Source organism: Achroia grisella, unplaced genomic scaffold (genome assembly GCF_030625045.1).
Source record: "Achroia grisella isolate CSIRO2021 unplaced genomic scaffold, CSIRO_AGI_Agris_v1 utg1086, whole genome shotgun sequence".
In the NCBI taxonomy this organism is placed as follows: domain Eukaryota; kingdom Metazoa; phylum Arthropoda; class Insecta; order Lepidoptera; family Pyralidae; genus Achroia; species Achroia grisella.
Genome location: NW_026712572.1, coordinates 1,247,653 through 1,269,447, shown reverse-complemented (window position 1 = coordinate 1,269,447; position 21,795 = coordinate 1,247,653). Strand labels below are relative to the sequence as shown.

General features: G+C 33.5%; 3 protein-coding genes across 3 annotated transcripts; 2 read left to right on the top strand and 1 right to left on the bottom strand.

Annotated features, from left to right (window-relative positions):
- Window positions 1-3,890: 3,890 nt before the first annotated feature.
- On the bottom strand, window positions 3,891-16,112 carry LOC131842799 (polyribonucleotide nucleotidyltransferase 1, mitochondrial). The gene is made up of 13 exons (XM_059191370.1): window positions 15,802-16,112; window positions 15,323-15,528; window positions 14,332-14,542; window positions 13,626-13,792; window positions 13,056-13,212; window positions 11,708-11,921; window positions 11,032-11,159; window positions 10,118-10,308; window positions 8,986-9,140; window positions 7,627-7,814; window positions 6,660-6,783; window positions 5,112-5,345; window positions 3,891-4,237 (listed from the first exon to the last, which is right to left on the bottom strand). Exons 1-13 carry the CDS (start codon window positions 15,918-15,920, stop codon window positions 4,079-4,081), a joined length of 2,253 nt encoding a protein of 750 aa, XP_059047353.1. The 5' UTR covers window positions 15,921-16,112; the 3' UTR covers window positions 3,891-4,078.
- Window positions 16,113-16,478: 366 nt separating this feature from the next.
- On the top strand, window positions 16,479-17,786 carry LOC131843714 (uncharacterized). Its single transcript, XM_059192433.1, has 3 exons — window positions 16,479-16,605; window positions 16,684-16,775; window positions 17,519-17,786. The coding sequence occupies exons 1-3, from the start codon at window positions 16,549-16,551 to the stop codon at window positions 17,733-17,735; spliced, it is 366 nt and encodes a 121-aa protein (XP_059048416.1). The 5' UTR covers window positions 16,479-16,548; the 3' UTR covers window positions 17,736-17,786.
- Window positions 17,787-20,245: 2,459 nt separating this feature from the next.
- LOC131843814 (uncharacterized) lies at window positions 20,246-21,795 on the top strand. The gene is made up of 2 exons (XM_059192570.1): window positions 20,246-20,729; window positions 21,053-21,795. Exons 1-2 carry the CDS (start codon window positions 20,246-20,248, stop codon window positions 21,793-21,795), a joined length of 1,227 nt encoding a protein of 408 aa, XP_059048553.1.

The window sequence follows — 21,795 nt, the reverse complement described above, 5'->3', positions numbered from 1 at the left end:
TTTACTGTTACGAGCGTACCTGAACGCTGGAACTAGTTCAGAGTTTCTCAAACTTTGAACATAATTGTGATTTTTAATAAAATTGGGAGTGCAAAGATGTATACTTACAGATGTTAATTTGAGAAACTCTGAATCTAGAAAATGCCATTTAAGTAAAAATCACTTTGAAGCATAATATTTACAGTATGGATGATTCCATTTTTTTTTCTTTGACGTTTTATGTTAGTGATTGTTGGAGTCTTTATGTTATTCGTGGTTTGCACGCCTGCAACGCTATACGGTGGCAATTGTACAAGTTAGTTGATCTCATTTGTTAATACTAAAATGTTCTGTTACATATACAGTTTATATAGAACTTTCGGTATTTTTTTTTATATAAAGAACTCGTTCACAGACGAATGAGTGTAATATCAGACTCTTCAAAAGACAGTTTGTATCAGCAATCGCTGTAGTTTAACAATAATAAGAATTTATAAAAGATACAAGTAATGATTTACAATTAAATTTTGAAAACATTCTCAAAAATAGTGTTTTAAATTACTACAAATTAACATACAAATTTAACATTGATTTTTCTCTAAAATTCAAATTTGATAAAATACTATTCAAATATGATAATCACTAAATTTAGAAAAGTTTAGTCAGTTTTAGAGAATGATATTTCAACAACACTCTACCGGTTCATTCATCTGGTACAGTATGACGTCACAGTACCAGTTGAAGACCGATTTCTTAAGAACTACAGATTAGCTACATTTTTGACATAGTATAAAATGAATTCGCTGCCGCTCAAGTACACTTAGATCTTTTAAATTACGCAAGGGATTTTAATGAAATTTTTATCAATGGAGAGAGTGATTCAAGAGGAAGCTTTATATGTATATGTAATAAAGCTGCAAATAGCATGTCGTGTATACAAACTGTCTCATGAACACTATATTGCAATGCTATTTGTTACAATCTGTTGTCATCGTATTATCTCTTTCGCACGGTAGTAGGTGTCTTTAGTTATTTCGCTCTGCGCAGAGTATTTCCTATTTGAATTAATTATAAAGTCGAATATATTGTAAATAATAAATGATAAATAATATATTAATTATGTTGATGCAATGCTGGTAGTCACAACGAAATCAAAGACTGCAAGTATTAAAATGTAATTTGACATGTTAATTATTACGTTTCTTTTTTTTTGTAATATTTTTTTACGTATTTAATCGTTTAATGTATAGGAAGTCTTGTTAATGATTCCTTTATTTTTTGACAATCTCTTTGTTAATAGATTTTAAGATGCTGGGCCTTCGCAACGGGTACTAGAAAATGGTTTATTTTTTTTATATTGTAAAATCTGGCATCTATATTTTCCTTGTAAATTACTTAGATTTTTATCTAATTATCATTAATATATAACGAACAAAAGATTGGAGTTCACCTATTTATTTATTTTCATGTCTAGTCCTTAACAGAGTAGGCAGAGTAGTAAGCGAAACTTTGTAAATAATTTCAGTTTATTTTAAAACCTGTAATGAAATAATTTCGTTCTAAGTATCTGATAAAAGGGCAATTAGTATGTACATTTTTTTTTGCTCACTTGTTCATTATTTTGATCACTTGTAAGTAGTTCGTTTTATATGCCAGTTTTTGTTTAATACTAGTCTTACTGGCAACTGTGAATAGCGCCAATGCACGATACTTAAATCTAATTAAAAACACGTTATAAGAAAACTAGTGAAATTGTCGAACTGTGTTCACAACATAAAATTTAAATGAAAGAGTATTATTTTTATATTTTACAAGTACAATACACTGCGAATATTTCTCTGTTTTACCGCATTATTCTGTATTATATTGAAATTGATGTACGTTGCGTTGCAAACCGACAAGTCAATGACGCAGAGAAATGTCCAGCGTTAACTGTTAAGTTTTGTGAATACACAATACAAATAGACTTTTATTTATTTTATTTATCATGTATATCACATGAAAGGTTTGTTGTGATTCTGAGAATTTCAAGATAATTTAATATCGCCAGTTAATTACTGTTCTGTTAAAAGTATTATGTTTAATTGTTATCGATACATTTGTAAGTGTAACTTGTGAACCGTTTTCTAGTACAATTTGTAATAAAATTAATAGGAAAGGTCTGGCGCTGGTATAACGTAGTGCCTTTCGACAAACGTCCTTGTGATACAATATTTTCTAGATTGTACAGATTATCTTTCAATATACAATTATAATTGGTTGGTTGTTTTATTTTCTACTAGCTTTTACCCGCGGCTTCGCTCGCATTGAATCCATGAAATTAAAAATATATGATTATTGGTTCAGTAGTTTTTGCGTGAAAGCAAAATAAACATCTCTATTTCCACATTTCCACTATTAGTAAGGATTTATCGACAATTTTACGTCATAACGACAAGAGAATCATGGTAATAAATAAAATATAATAAATAATGGTAAACGGTAACCGGTGTCTATTGAACAGTATGGAGATGACGTTATCTTGTAAAACCGGCAATCATACTCATGCGTTGACACTAAAGTGAACTAAGATATCATGCCTCTGATACTTTGTATTCCGATCAATCACCAGTAATTAATAAAAAAACATTTACAGTTTTTATTCATTTCGGTCAAAGAAAGTAATGAATAAGATTTTTACATGAATAGTAATGGTGAAAATTTAGATGTTACTTAATTACAAAAGAAAGCAAATTATATGTCAAATATACATACGGTATTGACAGTAATTGTTTCAGATCTGTCTTGTATAGACTATTAAAAATAAACTTCAAAGAATGTAGAATCTCAATAATATTTATTATTTGTTTGCGACGCCCTTCGGAAATTAATTGGTATATGGGTTGAATTTTATTTGGTTTGGAGAAATTACAGTTTTTTATACATAACCGATATTTTCTATCAATGAATTATTACTACACTGACAATATGTTATATATGTGAATAAATAGATATAATAATGAAAACATACCAAATACAATAAAATATTTAACAAAATATCGAAACATTGATATTTTTTAACAAATTTAATAGTAACTTAATTTGCTTAACTAACAATAAAACATGTTTGTTATTTGAAATGTACTCCTTATTACACTGTGTAAAAGTGAAACCTAAAGTACGTATTGTACTATAATTACTATTATTTCTTTTGTTTCCTCTTCACTTCTACCCTTCCTTTCACTTTGTCAATACAAAACAAATAGTCTATTGCATAATTGAGTACATACAATGTAAATATTCCAATTTAATATCCTAAACTATAATATTTAGAAGCAAGAATTATTGCCACGAGATTCCTTGCCACATTCCTTATAATTGAACACAGATTGTGATTCATCAATTTGATACAAACTTGAATCAACAAGAGTCCAAAGCAAGTACCCTCATAATATTTTTTTTATGTAAAAGAAGGTGACCCTTTTTTCGGACTACTCTAATGCTGCCAGCTGCTGCTTGCCTTTATAGCTTCACCGGACATAGAGGGCGTGTGCAGATGGTACTTCAAACGTGCGGAAGGACTTATGGAGCGGCTGAAAGCCAACTACCGCCTGACGGATACGACTTTAGTCTGAGGGCACCGTTAAGGGTTCGAACACCGATTCTGACCGTTGTAATATCGATCCCCGTTTGAATTGGATGGAGGATCGGTTATCGCGTAATTTTTACTGCCTTATCTTTCCGTCAATCGAAGGACATCTTACTTTGCAAGCTGTTTGGTGGATGAATTAGGCGAGATCTCTATATCAGATGCAGTCGATTTTGTACAAAGTCTATCTGGTCTAGTTTAGCGTGGTACCGATGGTCGCGGATTAGATTTCTCGCACGATTCAAAAATTTGTAATCCTGAGTATTATTGTATAGGTTTGGGTTTTTTCTAGGTATATTATATACGTATTTACAAAAAGGGAAATTGAATCTATGTTTTAATATCAGTTATCTACAACCCATAATACAAGCTCTGCTTAGTTTGGCCTTGTGTGAATTGTCCTGGGTTAAATAAACATAGTACATATGTATACACGTTCTTAATCTACACTATCACAGTATTTCTATAGGTTCAGTCGAGGCTCTTGTCGAGTTTCTTCACGTGTGCTGGTGGCGGTGAAGTGAGCACCTTCTTGGAGAGTCGCAGCTGCCCGGACACCGGATCCCGCCCGAAGTACTTCACCTGGATCTCGGAGCCCACGTCCAGACCGAGCGCGGATGGGTGCATTATCTGTCATCAATAAAAAAGAACTGTATAAACAACTTAGTACTATTTCCCTCCAATTTCTAATTTTTTATTTTTTTTTGTTTCCGCCACCTACCTACCCATCGTAAGGTGAAGCGTCGACAAACTTAAAGTTAAACTTATAGCTAACTGGGTAGGCAACTTGATTTTGCCAAATGAAAGAAGAAACGCCACACATCCCACGTGGTTGTAGCCCACTTATGCATAAACAAAATATCTCCTTTAAAAAGTACACACTCTATCCTGAGGAGATGCAAATCATCGCTTCTAAGAATATCCTTCAATTCTTGTTCCTGACGGGCCTAGGTAGCAGAATCTAAAAAACAATGAGCAATAAGATCTATAAACAATAGATCTATGCAGATTGCAGTGCTATAGGTTTTAAACCATTATTTTTTTTATGTCTATCTTACAATCAGTCGAAGGCTATGAAAAGATGTGGTACAAGTTACGTTGCGGGTAGAGTGTGATTCCTAGCAGAATCATCGTCTCTTTAGGTGGTCCTGATTCGTCATCGGGTTCCAGTAACCTACGCCTTTTAAGGCGACGTATGTTGTCGGTGTCGGAGAGGTTGCAGAGTAATCGTCTGTCGTGGTATGGGCATGTAATGCGTAGGAATGAAGATAATATTTTAAGGAAGTTGTTACATATGAATGTGGATAGTTATAAGGGCAGAGGAAGGCCGAAAAAGAGATGGATGGACTGTGTGAAAGATGATATAAGAAAGGGAGTAAATATAGAGATGACTGCGAATAGAGATGAATGGAAAAACATATTACGCCGGCCCCAAATTAATGGGATAAGGAAGAAGCCAATGTATTTTGCGGGGAGTAAGCCTTTAAATATAATTAAAAAATACCTTTCTGTGATCCAATTGTGAATTGTGAACTAAAGCTGGCGGCATACTTGGGTATAACGTTACTAATACTCCAATATCCCTGACTTCGACCACTTTGGCTTTGTATATAGCACCAAATTCAAGTTCTGGCGTCCGTTCTGTCGTCAGCCACTCGGCTATACGCGCCCTCGCCTCGTCCATGGCTGCTTGAGATGGTGCGAATATGGTGTACTTAGTTTCATCTACTGGAGTCACCTAGAGTATTGAAGAAAAGTTTTAATAAATATTGTAACTTAACTGGGGCCTTGCCACAAGGCACTCTCGTACGGCGGGATACATTTTAATTAATAAATAAACATAGATCAATATAATTATCGAACAATTGTGCTAAAAATATTAAAAATAAATAGACTGTATAGTGTATAGAATAGAAAAGAATATAAAATCATTTATTCAAATATACTTAATTTAAGCACTTTTGAATAGTCATAACAATTTTTTTTATCTACCGCTCGTTCAGAAACCTGGCTCATCACAAGAAGAACGAGCAAGAAACTTGTGTGTTGCAAGTCGAAACGTAAGTATAATTGGAACAATCAACATATGTAACAAAAAACAAAAATGTATTGGTTTCAATACATTTTTGTTTTGAACATTTGTTCAGAATAAAGGTTTCTTATGTTTAACTTTTATAACTTAACTAACAAATACTAGAATATCTGCCATTACACGACTAGTTCTTTCATTACATATACATTTTGTAAATATATGTATAACATTACCAGACCAATACAAATAATTATACTCATGAATACAAATATTTACTTGTATCATTATATTTGTATGTGAGGAATCAAAATGAAAATAAATGAAATTTATTTATGTATTATACAGTTAGATATTCGGTAATATGTCCAGGTAATAATATTATTGGCAACTGTTTAATTGCCCCAATTTACGGGCATGCAAATTTTGGGTATATTAAAATTGAATAATCTATATAATATTATAATTTATAATTAATGTCTTATGTACTATTCTAATTATATATTAATAGTAATCATTATATAAAATAAAAAAAACAAAAAAAATGTAACAACCAGCGACTATAGAAATTATAGAGCTGTGCTAAACTGCTAGACCTTCGAGGCTGATAATTATTTAAAATAAAGTTTGTTATTACAAGTTTCAACACTCATACTATAGTTTAAAAAAAATTTACTGGTTAAAAAAATGTATTAAACCGATAAATTTAACTGCTTTTAAGTTGCGCAAAGAAAGATGGATAGGTTATAGAAATAAATATAACTATTAAAAAATCCTTGAGACCTGAAGTTTATTTAAATAATATTATACTCTATGCATAATGGAAAGGTGCACTCGACCTATAACCTACCCATCTTTCGGAAAGCTCTCATTACAAGAATGTCATATATGTTCAAGTAACGAGCTTAATGCCATATAGCTTTCTCTACCAACTAAGCCTTTGATAAAAACAGAAAGCGGTTGAACGGATAGGGTACTCTTTTGGTTGTGGTTGACTAGAATCAAACGAGTAGTCTGACAAACCTGCACTCCAGTTTCGACATACAGCCTTTTTAAATTGATACCCCCGAGTCCGACCAGCCGCGGTCTCTTGTGGACCTCAACCTGCATCTCTTCTATCACAGGCATATTCTCCTTGCGCGTTTGTCTGCAGTTAAATAATCACCATTTATACACAGAAACGAGACAATGTCGGGCGTGCATGGCAATAATTGTTCCTGCAGTAAATGTAAATAAACTGGTTTCTTTAAAAGATAATAATAAGAAATTCAGTCGAGTTTACTATATACTGTAATTTGAATCTGTATAGTGTACACACCAGTCCCTGTTCAATCCGCAGCTGACCTTTACATTTTCACTGGACAGTGAGCGAGACTGGATAGGGGGCGAGTGCAGATGGCACTCCAAACCAAAGGAAGGACTGAAGGATGAAGGCCAATCTCGACTGAGGGCATCGCTAGGGATTCCGACCTCCTCTCAGGCCGTCGTAATTGCGATACCCGTTTGTTTTCAATCCCTGTTCGTGTATCTTTATCTAGTTCGTGTATGGTTATCTAGTACCCATAAGACAAGCTCTGCTTAGCTTGGGTCTAGATGACGCTGTGTGAATTGTCTTAATACATTATTATTTTAGCTGTACCCGCGACTTTGTCCGCGTGGAATTTAACTTTGTTTTTCCAAAATAAAAGTAACCTAAGTTACTCCTTATTACATCAACTACCCGTCAAAATCAGTCTAGCCATTTCAGAGATTAGCCGAAACAAACAGACATACAGACAAAAATTGTAAATAATGTTATTTTGGTGTATGTACCGTATTTATATTCATATGGATGCAGTATAAAACGGTTAATTCAATACTACAAACAGACACTCCAATTTTATTTATATGTAGTATAGATGTAAAAAAATTAAACAAAATCCTTGGACGCTGTGTGAATATTCCTTATATATTATTATTCTTTTTAAAAAAATAAACATGAAATCCTTACCTAGGTTTATCGATACACTGATTCATAATATCAATGATCTTGCTCTTCGCGTCGCAAGCTTTTTGCACTGACTCCATAACTACTTTGAGAGGCAGTCCTGGTATCTTCACGTCAGCTTGGAGCGCTGTGATCCCCTTCTTCGTTCCTGCTACTTTGAAGTCCATATCTCCCATGTAATCTTCTATACCCTGGTGGAATACAATATCGTTTACATCTTATATATAAAATTCTCGTGTCACAGTTTTCGTTCCCATACTCCTCCGAAACGGCTTGACCAATTCTCATGAAATTTTGTGAGCGTATTGAGTAGGTCTGAGAATCGGCCAACATCTATTTTTCATCCCCTAAATGTTAGGGGTAGTCCACCCCAATTTTTTTTTATTTTAAGGCAAAAAACGTTTGCCAGGACAGCTAGTTTTTCTATATATATCTATACATATAAATAAAATGGGAGTGTCTGTTTGTAATGTTGAAATAATCGTTTTTTATTACATGCATATGTAAATACGTTACATACACCAAAATAACATTTATTAATTTTTGTCTGTCTGTCTGTTTGTTCCGGCCAATCTCTGAAATGGCTGGACCGATTTTGACGGGACTTTTTTTGGCAAATAGCTGATGTAATAAGGAGTAAGTTAGGCTACTATTATTTTAGAAAAATAAAGTTTAATTCCACGCGGACGAAGTCGCGGGAACAGCTAGTCTGGTATATAATGCAACATATGCTGGTGGTCACTATATTCTCTCTAATTGAATTTAAATATGAATCTTAATTATTGTAATTATGTACAAGCCTCTTTTGAAAGGAATAAGAGCTGAATTCCTTGTCAGTTCTCTTTAGTTTGAATACACTCCAAAACTGATGATAGATTTGTTTTGATAATATCGCAGGTAAGTTAAGGAAGCTATTACATATGAATGTGGATGGGCAGAAGATAAGATAAGGGCAGAAGGCAGAAAAAGAGAAGGATGGACTGTGCCAAAGATGATATTATAAGAAAGGGAGTAAATAATAATATGACTGCGAACTGGGATGAATGGAAGAGAAAAACATATTATGTTGACCACAAATGAATGAGATAAGGAAGAAACAGTTGATGAATATCTCAGGCAAGTAGAGCTTGTGTTATGGGTACTAGACAACTAATAAACACTTAGTTATTTTTTTTTCTAAATACATACATAACATACATAAAAGAACCCAGACCAGACAATCAATTTCATGAATACAAATATTTGTACCGTGCAGGGAATATATATAAAATTATATCCCGCGACCTTTACGAGTAAAGTGGTGTGCTAATCCACTGAACCATGGAGGATTATTAAATATAGAGACATAACAAGCGGACTCACTAACAAATCAGTCAGTATTCTGTAGTCGGCGAGGTTCGAACCTTCGTACCGCGACACGAGGCCGATGGCCACACCTGCAGCCGGGGCCGACAACGCCACCCCTGCGTCCAGTAGCGCCAGCGAGCCGCCACAAACAGACGCCATCGAACTAGACCCTGCACACACAAATATTTTAAGCAACCGTGTCGAAACCGATACGACATTTAAACTTCCAAGAAAAGAGCTTAATCTTTCTTAAGAGACCGCCAACACACTTGCAATTTGTTGTAGTAATAAGAAAAAAGACTTGGTAAAATGGAGAAAATATATTAATAATAGACTAACATATTAGGAACAGAAAGAATGAATTGAAGTATCAAAAACAAGAATGTAATATAAAAGAACTATAAATTTAAATACAAATTTAGAATATAAAATACATATCTGATTAGCCAGTTACAACACAATTGATCCTCTGGTGATGCGAGTGCTCATGGATGGCGATAATCATCGACCATTAGGTGAGCCGTAAGCTCGTTTGTTTCATATACGATAACAAAACAAATGTGAACATTAACAATATGACTTCTCAAAGGAAAGAGTTTATCTTGGAATTTCTCTGAAGAATCAGAGAACGAAGAAAAAATAGTTATTTGCGTCCTTCCCCTTGCATTCAATTATGTTGTTGACTATTACGAATGATTAACCATATTTTAAAAACAGTACCTCTTTATCTTTTACTAATTAAAAATTTACATATAAGTAGCTAAGTAAGTTACATATAATATGAAGCGTAATAAGTAAGTGAACACATAGACGAACAAAATTCGAAGCCCCGTGAGTGATTTCGTTACCATAGAATAGAATAGAAAATAATTTATTCAAATACCCTTACATTGAAGCACTTTTGAATAGTCATCACATTTTTTTTCAGTAGCACCGCTAATTCGGTAAGCTCAACACAAGAAGTATGACCAAAAAAGGGGGGACATCTGTGTCCCAATTCACACTGTTGAGGTTTTTGTGCGTTTAACAGATGGAGCTAACAATAACATATGTACCATGTCAGGTTGACCTCCAAATGGTTGCCCGTGTTAAATTCATGGCTAATCATGAATTTTCAATTTTTGTCAACTACCCTGAGTATATGTACCGTTGGACTCGAGAACCTCAGCAGTGAGCCGCAGCGTGTAGGGCTGGTGCGGCACTACAGGCAGCAGTCCCCGCTCGGCCAGGGCTCCGTGGCCCGCCTCGCGCCGCCCGGGTGCTCCGCCGCGGGACACCTCACCCGTCGCGTACCCCGGGAACTCGTAGTGCAGGAAGAAGCTCTTCTCCTTTATACCACTGCACATATTTATTAATGATTACCAACAAGATACTGCAATCTAGACACGCGGGAGCGTGTCGAAGCCAAGTTCAAGTAAGAGACCTTAGGCTACAATATATTATCCTAAGTTATAAGAAGAAATGATATTTTATACTATTATAAATAAATTTTAGGGCTGACCATTGAACTTCGCACCCATTTAGATCTCACTTCTTTTGTCGTTGAAGTCAACAATCAAGGCACATATCATAATATTGAACTTGGCTATCATTTCTCATTTATGTTTTTGATGGGATACAATATTACATGATATATACTAACGAATATTATAAGTAATCATATCTATAATATTTCTATAACTACATTATAGAAGGTAATATTGTATCGTTTTAATCTTTTATATAAAGTATATGTACACACGCGTAATATATCTTGTATATGAAATTCTGGTGTCAGAATGTTAGTTACCGATTTGACCGATTTTTATGAATTTTTTTATATGCATATTCAGTAGGTCTGAGAATCAACTACTATCTATTTTTCATACCCCTTGATAAAAGTGGTCACCCCTAGCAATTTTTGTACGAAATTTATATTTTTTTCAAAGTAGCAATAAAAAATACTTACAACCCTAAATTTTCACCCTTCTACCATCAACCCCTTTACATAGTAATCGAGCAGTTTACGTTTAAAAGAAAACTATTTAACTTAGTGTCTTTCCATGTGAAGGGATATGGTACCTGGTGAGCATGGTGAGGGTGTCCATCTTGAGAGCACTGTCTGGTGAGTCGAACGCGACAGTCGCCATCACCTGGGTCTGTCCGCGTTGGAACAACGCGCTACCATGCAGTGGTTCATACAAAGATACCTGTAGAAGTTGAATAAAACTTAATTGTTAGCATCATATCATTCGTTCACCAAAACAAAATATGAACAAATATATAGGGAATTTATTTCTTTTTAGTTAATGATAATGAAATATTGACTTCATTCGACGTCCTCGGTAGTCTAGCGGTTAGCACACTGCCTCAGTTTCGATGATCGCGGGTTCAATTCCTCGCACGGTACTATGGTTTTGATGAGTGTGACTGGTCTAGGTGCTATGTATATATATTATGGATTTACAAAAAGAAATATTTATTTATATAAGTTATTTAGTACCCATAACATATGTGAAGGCAGCTGAAATTAAGGTACCAAGATTACTTTTTACAGTCTAAAATGTATGTTAAAATATTAATATTATTAATATTATAAATGCGAAAGTTTGTGAGTATGGATGGATAGATGGATGTTTGTTACTCTTTCACACAAAAACTACTGAACAGATTTTAATGAAACTTTACAATAATATGGCTCATACATCAAAATAACATATAGGCTATTTTCACGCGGGCACAGCTAGTACTAATTTACCTGGCAACTAATCTTCCTAAGTTCATCTAAATGTCTTCCATCACAGCGTGTGTCACTTTCAAATATCATATCCCGAAATATCTGCTTCAGGTGGGTATTGAAATAGTCCTGCAGTAGTCCCACATCCGCTTGCGTATCCCTGAGCTGGTTGAGCACTGTCTGCCGCAGTTCAGAGATGGCCATGTCTCTGGACAGCTTGTCGTGCGAATGATCACTGTATGGTGCAAACATTTATATTCATAAGTATGATTGCTTGTATCGGTCTGGGTATTTTCTATGTATATTACAGTCCGGCTGCTCAGATATTGAGTTTCTGACAGGTCGGTCGGGATCGAATGGACGACGTAACTTTGAACTAACGTGCAATTTACGGCATAATTTTAAATATTTTATATTTGCCTTATCAATGAGTGGAGTGATAATATTACAAATTTAATAATTATTCCAACTTACAATAAACATATTAATTTTGGGCTACCATTATTAACTACTTAACAGATATAAAAACAATAGTTTTTAAAAGTCAAACCACATCAAACTGCGCTGTTTCAAGGATATGTCAACCGTTTGTTTTTGCATTTGAATATTTTTGTAATCTTAACAGACAATAAAAGCTTATAATTTTATAATATACTAGTTGTCCCGGCAAACGTTGTTTTGCCTTAACATAAAAAAAATAAATAGGGGTGGACTACCCCTAACATTTAGGGGGATGAAAAATAGATGTTGGCGGATTCTCAGACCTACTCAATACGCTCACAAAATTTCATGAGAATCAGTTAAGCCGTTTCGGTGGAGTATGGGAACGAAAACTGTGACACGAGAATTTTATATATAAGATAATGTACTTAGTATTTCATAAAGTTCAAACGCAAAATATCTTTATTCATGTAGGTCTATTAAAGACTTTTATGATATGTCAAATCAATGATTTCGAGACGAGAAGAACTGGCAAGAAACTCAGCTCGTATTCTCAGTTAATAATAGTAAAGGTACGCCCAAAAAAAACTTAAGAAAATAAGTATCGTGATATCAGTCTGATTTTTTTTAACTCATCTGAGTTAAAAAAAATACATCCTATTTTTTATTTTTGAATGAATGAAAGCGGATTGGCGCGCGAAGTATAATCAACATCATTACATAGTATAAAATAAAGTCGCTGTCGCTGTCTGTCCCTATGTATGCTTAAATTTTAAAACTACGCAACGGATTTTGACGCGGTTATTTTAATAGAGTGATTCTAGAGGAAGGTTTATATGTATAATACATGTACACCCGTGCGAAGCCGGGGCTAGTAGCTAGTTGAGTAATAACCAGACGTTTTATTTAAAATATATCAAAAACTCACCTAAGTATTTCTCTTATTTTCATGGTAGATAAAGTCTTAATGTTATCAATTATGCTTTGTTCCAGTGGTAACGGCAGTTCGTACTCCCGTTTCATTTTCCCATGGTCTTTTCGTAATTTCTCGATGCCTCTGACTATGTGTTGTGCTTCTTTGGTGCCTACGATTTCAATAGAATGTTATTGTAACCTATCGATAAAGTAATAAGACCTATCAGATAAACTAGCTGTTACTAGTGAATTCATCCAAGTAGTCTTAAAATAGATAAAATTTATAAAATAAAAATAGCTCAAGTTACTCCTTATAACATACATATAAGAAGCTATAGCTATCTGCGAGTCAAAGTCCCGTCAAAATCGATCCAGGTAGGTTTATGTAGAAGAAAATTATTTTTGTAAGTCCCTGTACCAGAAACGGTTGGAGCTACTTTTATTAAATTTTTGTGTATTTCGGTAAGTATTTTTTATACCATTAGGTTTTATATGGCAAATTTATATTGTCTATATAGCAAAACAATGTTTGCCGAGTCAGCTAGTAGGGCAATAAAAAATCAGGGATGACTTACATTCGTACCTAATTTGATTGCTTTCAGTAGATCCTGTTGTAAGATATCCCCAGCGCTACCCTCCAGCATCACGACCAGGTTGCTATTGGTTGCTGCCACTACTAAATTCAAATTTGACTTTTCCAAATCTTTACGCGTTGGATTAATGATTATCTCATTGTCAATATAGCCCAATCTAAAGTACGGAAACAAAATTAAAAATAAATAAATAGTATTTAGGCAAATTAAAGGCAAAATTGGTGTAGTATTGTATAAATGTATGAAGAGGATGATGGAAGATCGTGGAAAGTGGCAAGAGCTCTACCGCAAAGAAAGTGTCTCTTAAAGTATGAATGAATGAAACACTTAGGTCTGTAGGGAGTATTGCGTAAATTCGATGATTTATATCGCTAGAAATATAATCTTTATTCAAATAAATTTAATACAAATTTAGGATAATACAAACTTTACACTAATAATACAATTACACAAAAGATACACTAATGACACATTCGTGATCTGGTGGCGTACTTTTGAATAATCGTATCCTTTCCTAATAAGTTACCGCTCACATATGTGTTTTATATGTGAGCGGTAACTTATTAGGTAAGTAGACGTATCTCAGTAAGTTGTAAGAAACTTGCGTGTTGCTCTTTTAAAAAAATGTAACTTTTTAAATAATTGTTTATGATAATTGTAATTACAGGAATCAAAGTGAAGTGTGAAAAGACCAACCTGACTGCACCAACAGGTCCATTCCAAGGTACATCAGAAAGTGCTAACGCGGCACTCGCAGCGTTCACGGCGATCGTTTCAGGGGGGTTTGTCGCGTCCATTGCAAGCATATTACATACTATCTGCGTGTCATAGTAATAGTTCTGAGGGAATAGAGGTCGCAGCGAGCGATCTATGAGACGCGACGTTAGGATTTCCCTTTCTGTTGGACCTGTGAACAAAATGTTTCGTTATTTCGACGTGGTTTTGGTTAACTCATAAATTAATCGATGGCCTCAGTGGTCTAGTCGTTTAGCACACCGCCTTACTTCCGAAAGTTGTGGGTTCAATTCCTTGAACGGCACAAACTATAATTTAACTGTATTTACGAGTATAATTGTATGTATGGGTCTGGGTGTTTTTTATGTAGAATATATATTATATATCCTATGTATAATATGTACGTATTTACGACAAAAAATACCTATGTATTTGTATTAGTTGTCTAGTACCCTGCCATAACACAAGCTTCAGCTATCTTAACTTGGGTCTAGATAGTGCTGTGTGAATTGTCCTGAGATTATTATTATTATTTCGGCCGCAAACAGCTGCTTAACCTAAACATGTCTTACAAAGCAAGCTTGCTATCTAAGATGTGTTTCAGTTTTTACCTTGATTTACCATATTTTTTTTTTATTTTCTCTACCATGAAGAAAGGTAGTGGGCTAAACTGCTAAACCATAGAGGCCATGTGTCTTATCGTCTGTGGTCTCTTGTAACTGTCCTATTAAGAGAAATAGGACAGTTACAGACATTTTAAACATACATCACATAAAAGATATAATGAAGAAACTATTTATTATGTATTAAAGTGGGTACTTTGTAAAAAAAAAGTCTATAGATGTCATTCTGGCAGTGTGATTTGTACTTTGAAAAATATGTGTTTTAGTGAGAAAATAGTTTGTTATTTTTCAATCCTGTAATTTACTTTTTAAATCATTTTTAGCATTACCTAATTCCCTCCTCAAGAAGTTGGTTGGTATTCTCCCTGCTGCAGCAGCTTTTTGTCTGTAGTCAACCACCAGTGGCAGGAAATTGCTGGAGCTCTGCTTAGCTTTGGAGACAACTGTTGACAGGATGCTGGTTTGACCAAGAGTGGCCACACAGGCACCGTCAGCAAACCGAGCATATTTTCCAGTTACAATATTCAATGTTGTTCTGAAAATAATTAAAAATTGACAATTTACTTGAGATATACTTTAATTGAGATTATTATTATTATTAAGTCTTTAATAACAATGATCTCTGAGGTAAAATCTAGTAAGAAAATATTTTAGGTAATTTATAAATGTCAGGTATTTATTATTTCTGATTTTTTTGTCGCTTGTTTATTTTTTACATTAGAAACTAAATATGTGTTATTGTAGAGTATATCTATTTGTAATATGTCGGTTTTATAACCTAATATAATCACTTAACCTCAAAACTTACCCATTTGAAAAGGCAATATCCGTTTCCCCTGCATTAGACTGTGACGAGAAATATCTGTTTTTTAATCTAAATCTACTAAAAAAGACACGTTTTTTAAATAACATTTTCATTTTAATCATCAAATGCAGATTGTAGTTACTAAACCAGCCGCCGACTTGTTGCGAAATAAAATTTTAATGATTCTACCGGCATACGCGTGTTATATATTTTAAATTAAAAGTAACAATGCATGTAATTGATGAAAAACAAAATAATATATTTAATTATTTTATAGTAAAATAAATAAAATTATAAGAGAAATTAATTCTGAATATGACTTCGAGACTGAAGAAAAATTGACATTTGATCATTTGATGTGACTGACTGCAAATTGATTGATGGGTTATTATTTTGTGACTGTGAAATTGAGTTTTTATGCTGAACTAGCTGCTCACCTCGGATTCGCGCGAATGTACTTGTATTATAAATATACACCTTCCTCTTGAATCTATCTATTGTTGAAAAAAGTATGATGTAAACAGAATGAATCAAATAATTCTATTTCCGAACGATACAATTGTTGTCTTTCTTTAGTATGGTTGACTGACATTTAACTGAAGTGTTATTTGACGTTGACAATATCTTTCCTTCTACTTCTGCCAGGTTTATTTTCAAGTTTTGTCAGCTTGTCGTCAATTGTAAATTTTCAAATTCAAATAAGAAACAATAATATATTATTATATTTTGATGTTATAATTTTATTGTAAAATGTCAAAGAAAGTCCAAGGAAATGATTCCTTCCAAAGGATAAACTATCTATATCAAGTAAGCAAGCACAGTTTGTAATGTTATTACTTTATTATTAATAAAATTGTATGTTTTAGTGTTATTTTTTTTTTACAGATAAGTAAACAAATGTGTACATTAAATCCAGGATTATCCTCTTATTATGGTAATTTAATAGTGAATATTGCTAAGAAAAATGTTTTGAAAATGTAAGTTTGTCTTAAAATTTACTAATTTAACATTAAGTTGAATATAATACTTTTATATTTTTTATGTATATATGTAACTTGGTTGGCAAACATCTGCATCTATACAGTACCACAGATCTCACATGTGTTGCTATTCCAGATGCTAAGTACACAATAATTCTTTATACACTGGCTTTGTTAATTGTATTTTATTTTTTATTCATATGTACCTTACTATTTGTAATGTAATATACTAAAAGTCACCAGAAAACACTATGACTCTCTTGATATCCACTTACTGATTATTTGAGTGGAGTGTGAATGTGGAGTGATCTTAGAGATCAGATTTGCACTCTTTGTACCCTCTCTCTCCTCTTTCTATCTTCTATTTCCGAAACAGCTACACTAATCAACACCAAAATTTCATTGAAGGTTGCTGAAGGACAGCCATCGTTTACCATTAAAAAAAATCTGATTGGTCAAGGTTGATTTTTTAAGAATAAACACTCTACTCAAGATGTGACCTGGTGTGTAAATAACACACTTATCTTAACTTATTATACATAAAAGAGAACTTTCAATTTAAACTACTTACTTGTTTAATTCTACCATTCTTATTGATAGTTACAATATGTTTCTGTGTGTGATAAATATTGTTATCCTTATATTTAATTCATCTTCATATTAACATTGCTAATGTAGTTGTCCAGTAACCATAATTTATAAAAATATTTAATAATTCAACATTATTTATATATTTTCAGCCATCCAGATGTAAAAAGACAAATGTGTAAAAGCTGCCGCTGTACACTTATTGCTAATGTTACAGCAAAAGTATCAATTAAAACTAAGAAGAAATCAAAGATTATAAAATGGACATGTAACACTTGTGGTGCTAAACGCAGTATTCCCATACAAAAAAATATAGATCATTGTCTATGGATTGATAGACCAGAGGCAGTTGTGGAAGTGATTAATTAAAACATAGAAAAATATATATTTGTATTTTTTTAATTTAAGAAAAATACAATACTATGTAAATATTTTTTTAAAATATTACTTATTTCTTAGATATAGACTTTCTAAATATGTAGACCTAAAATGTGAACAAACATTAAGAATAGGTTACAATACTATACCATACAAATCTATTCGGATTTCTCTGCATGATATTGTTTGCTATGCATTCACAACTAGTTAACCTGTTTTTTCCGAAAGGGCTTGGTATACAATATTTATTTTCTTTAGGGGTAAATAAAGATCGCATTTACAAGAAGACATACTGCTTATGAAGGTTCTAACATATTTTCTTGTCCATACTCAAACCTATGGCCTAGATTAGTTCGTCCCACAGTCTTACCCATCCTCTCCTCGGGGTATGTAGACGACCCAAATTCAATCAGATGGTTATTGGTGCTCCTAGATGCCTCTTACGATATCTTACGGATGATATCGAGTGACATATTTATTTATACTTTCGCACACAAAAATGTATACGTGGAAGACTTAATACCTGATGGCATTCTCTACCAGCCAGTCCAGTTGATCAGAGATAATAAGGCGGTGTAATTTGACAATTAATATAAAAAAAATTAAAACATAAATACAGGTGTACTGATAGTAGAAATATCACTACTTCGTGCTCATCCTATTCTTAACTGGTATCCAGCCAGCGTATGCTTTTATTGCAGGCAGATTCATTACCATACCTGTTATAATTAATATCTCAGGACATACAGCGCCGTCTACTACCAAACTAAGCAGAGCGTGTGTTGATTGATTCATCGATGAAACATTTATGTCGAATATTAAAAATTATATAGGTAATATAGATTACACAAAATAACAAAGAAATGAAAAACACTAAAGTTGGCAACAGAAGCTGTTTCAGCTTTGCTGATATAAACACAACCTCATACAGTTCTGGTTTTCAGGCAACTCCCACGTGCTATAGGTATTAAGCAACATATACTTAGATAAATTTTATTTTGTAAATACATAGTAAAAGGTATATCTAGAATACACCTAGACTACTGCTAGGCTACAAACAATCATACTCAAGAATTAAAATGTTTGTACAGTGCGAGAATACGAACCCGCGACCGACGGAAGTAAGGCAGTATGCTAAACCGCTAGACCACCGAGTATTAAAAATACAGATTTTAATATAATATCTACTGTCAAGATCTAGTAGTTATACAAAACAGATCATAACTTGGATAATAATTACACTTAGGTACTGCTTCATTTGATGCTCCATAAGCGAAACTGACTTATTACTCCCTCGGAACTACTAAGTCGAGTGCCTAATTGGAAAACTAGTTTGTAACTTCTGATTGAATATGGAAGTTTCGGAACACTAAATGTTTGATTGCACTAAGAAACCAATGTGTATAAATATTTTTTTTTCATACTACGATGATGGTAAACGAGCACGATCCATCTCATGGTAAACAGTTTCTATAGACGCTTAAAAAACACGTGACACCTCTTGTCTCTCAAAGCGCAGGTGATACCCCTGGTGAGAATGAGAAGACACTTTAAGAAACGTTAAGGAAGACTTAAGAAGAAAGAAGAAGACTTCAATAGATCCTTAAAACACCAGCTGTAGTCTTGCGAGAAAACCTAGGCAGGTAGTTCATTCCACAATCTGTGTGTACCTACAAGTGTATGCGGGAGGAAGATCCTCTGAAACCGTACTGTCCGAGACCACATAAGTTCTAGCGTGTGGGAATGAATTCCCTGTCGATGGCGTGCGGTGTGATAGTATAAGGAAAATAATAACTTAAGTTACTACTACTTAAAAATAACTTAACAACTAGAACTTAATTATGAGCACGCGCTCACATATTTACATTATTGATTCAAACAATAGGAATTAATCTGTTTTAGTGTCTGTAAGTTTAGTGGGAATAGGCAAAGAACTCAAAATAACGCTCTGAATTACTAGAAAAACTACAATCTATAAAACTATAAAAAAAAAAGCAACAGTTTCGGGGCAATCGTTTCAATTCTATATTGGTTTAGGTACCTGTCTATAGTTACATAAAAATATAAAATACGTGATATTGGCTCGTTTTTTTCATTTGATTCAGTATTACATATATTAATAAATATAATAAAATCATTAGCTATTAGAAAGTTATTCAAATTAAGATTGAAAATTTAAGAATAATTACATAGGATACATGTGATCTTTTTATTACCAATTAATTTTTGATTATTGAAATTGGAGATAGTACCTATAACCACAGATAACCTAATATTACAAAATATATAGATAAAAGAAATATAAATCTTATTTTATCTAGGTATATAGGTATATATATATATATATATATATATTAAAGTCGAAACAAATGTCGATAATATTGTTATAATAAAAATACACATGAAATTGCTTCCCGAGTATTTACTACTAGTTTATGTTTATTACAAAAGGTAGTAAATATACTCCGCCGATGCATATATTCTAGAAATGTAGGTTTACGATGAAGTTAAATCTCCATAATTTTCTCCTGCTTGTTTTAATATCGGCTTCTCAAACGTCAATATATTCCAATTTGAAAGGTAACTTGCAATCTTTTGTGCAAGGAATATTAGAAAATAAGGATGCTGCAAGTAATGCTATTCTTAGAAATAAGCTCGGCGAAAAAATCGATGGAAAAATTGCGAGACAAAAGGCGAAAATTGTTACGAGAGCTAAAGAAATTGAAGTAGATCTCAATGGCATAGGCATATCGGAAGCTAGACCTTCGGCTAGTAAAGAAAGGCACCATATGGATCCCGTACTGAATTATATGAAGCGAAGGCACGGTTCTTTAAGGAGGACGAAATCTACGTCGCTTTCTGAAAGTTCCTCTTTAGAGCAAAAGAATTGGAAAGATGAGTGGAAAGAACATTGGATACAGAAGAAATTGGAAGCAATTAACGCTACGCCGATTCGAGGGGATAATGTTAACATGCTTGGTGCTAGTAAGTGATTATTATTTTAGAATTAATTCATAATAGCTTATTTGGAGTGGTCGCTGTAGTATTTTAGTGTCGTTATAATTATTATAACTGACATGTTAGTGCAAACATGGATAAATTATCACGAAACCTACGTATATATTTCTAGAACTATTTTTAGTTGTAACGTATTTAAATAAACTACAAAGTTTAGGTCATTCCCAGTATATTATTTGTACATGCTATGATTACTGGCTTGCAGATCCAATACTAATTGTATTACAACTTATATCGGTTTTATTGTAATAAAACTACTTCGTGCATAACTAATATTTGATGTATTTAAGGGCCTTGGGGCGTTCCCTGTGGTGATCCAAACCAGCATGACATGCCTTGGGGGACGTGTATGCTGCCTATGGAATGTGAAGCTGAATATCGCATCTATAGAGGTGATTACTTCTGTGGTCGAACTCAGTTCGTTTGCTGTTCTTTGCAACTTACAACATATGACATGTATCAAGGATTCGATGTTTCATTCGCTGATTCAAGTTTGGCCACAGATTCAGAAGAGAAGAAGTACAGGGACAGAGGTTCAAAAGAAAAAAAGCGCAGTAAGACATTGAGAGAGAGAAAAAAACGTAGGAGGCAAAGACTGAAACGTAAACGTAATATAAAGAGAAATATTAAGAAAATTACAAAGGAGATCAGGAAGATATTGAACAGATCCTATAGGAATCGTACGCTCGCGGGTAAGAGGAAGACTAAACAACTGAAGGCGTTCGTTGAGAATCTAAAGAAGCAGTATAAGAATGACAGGAAGTCTGTGAAAGATATTCACGAATTGGATTTGATGAAGCTGGATGCCGCATTGCAAACAAAGTTGGATCAAATAAGGACTATGAACCAGGACTTCATAAATAACAGCACGTTTAGAGATATCATTGTGAGTGGGAAAATGACTAAGGAAGGTGCAAGAATGTTAGCATCGGCATACCCAGAACTGACGAGCTATTTAAAAACGAGACGGAGTGGAACTCCACCGTTAGATTACATGGATTATGATGTAGAATACGGAATGATTTATTATTAA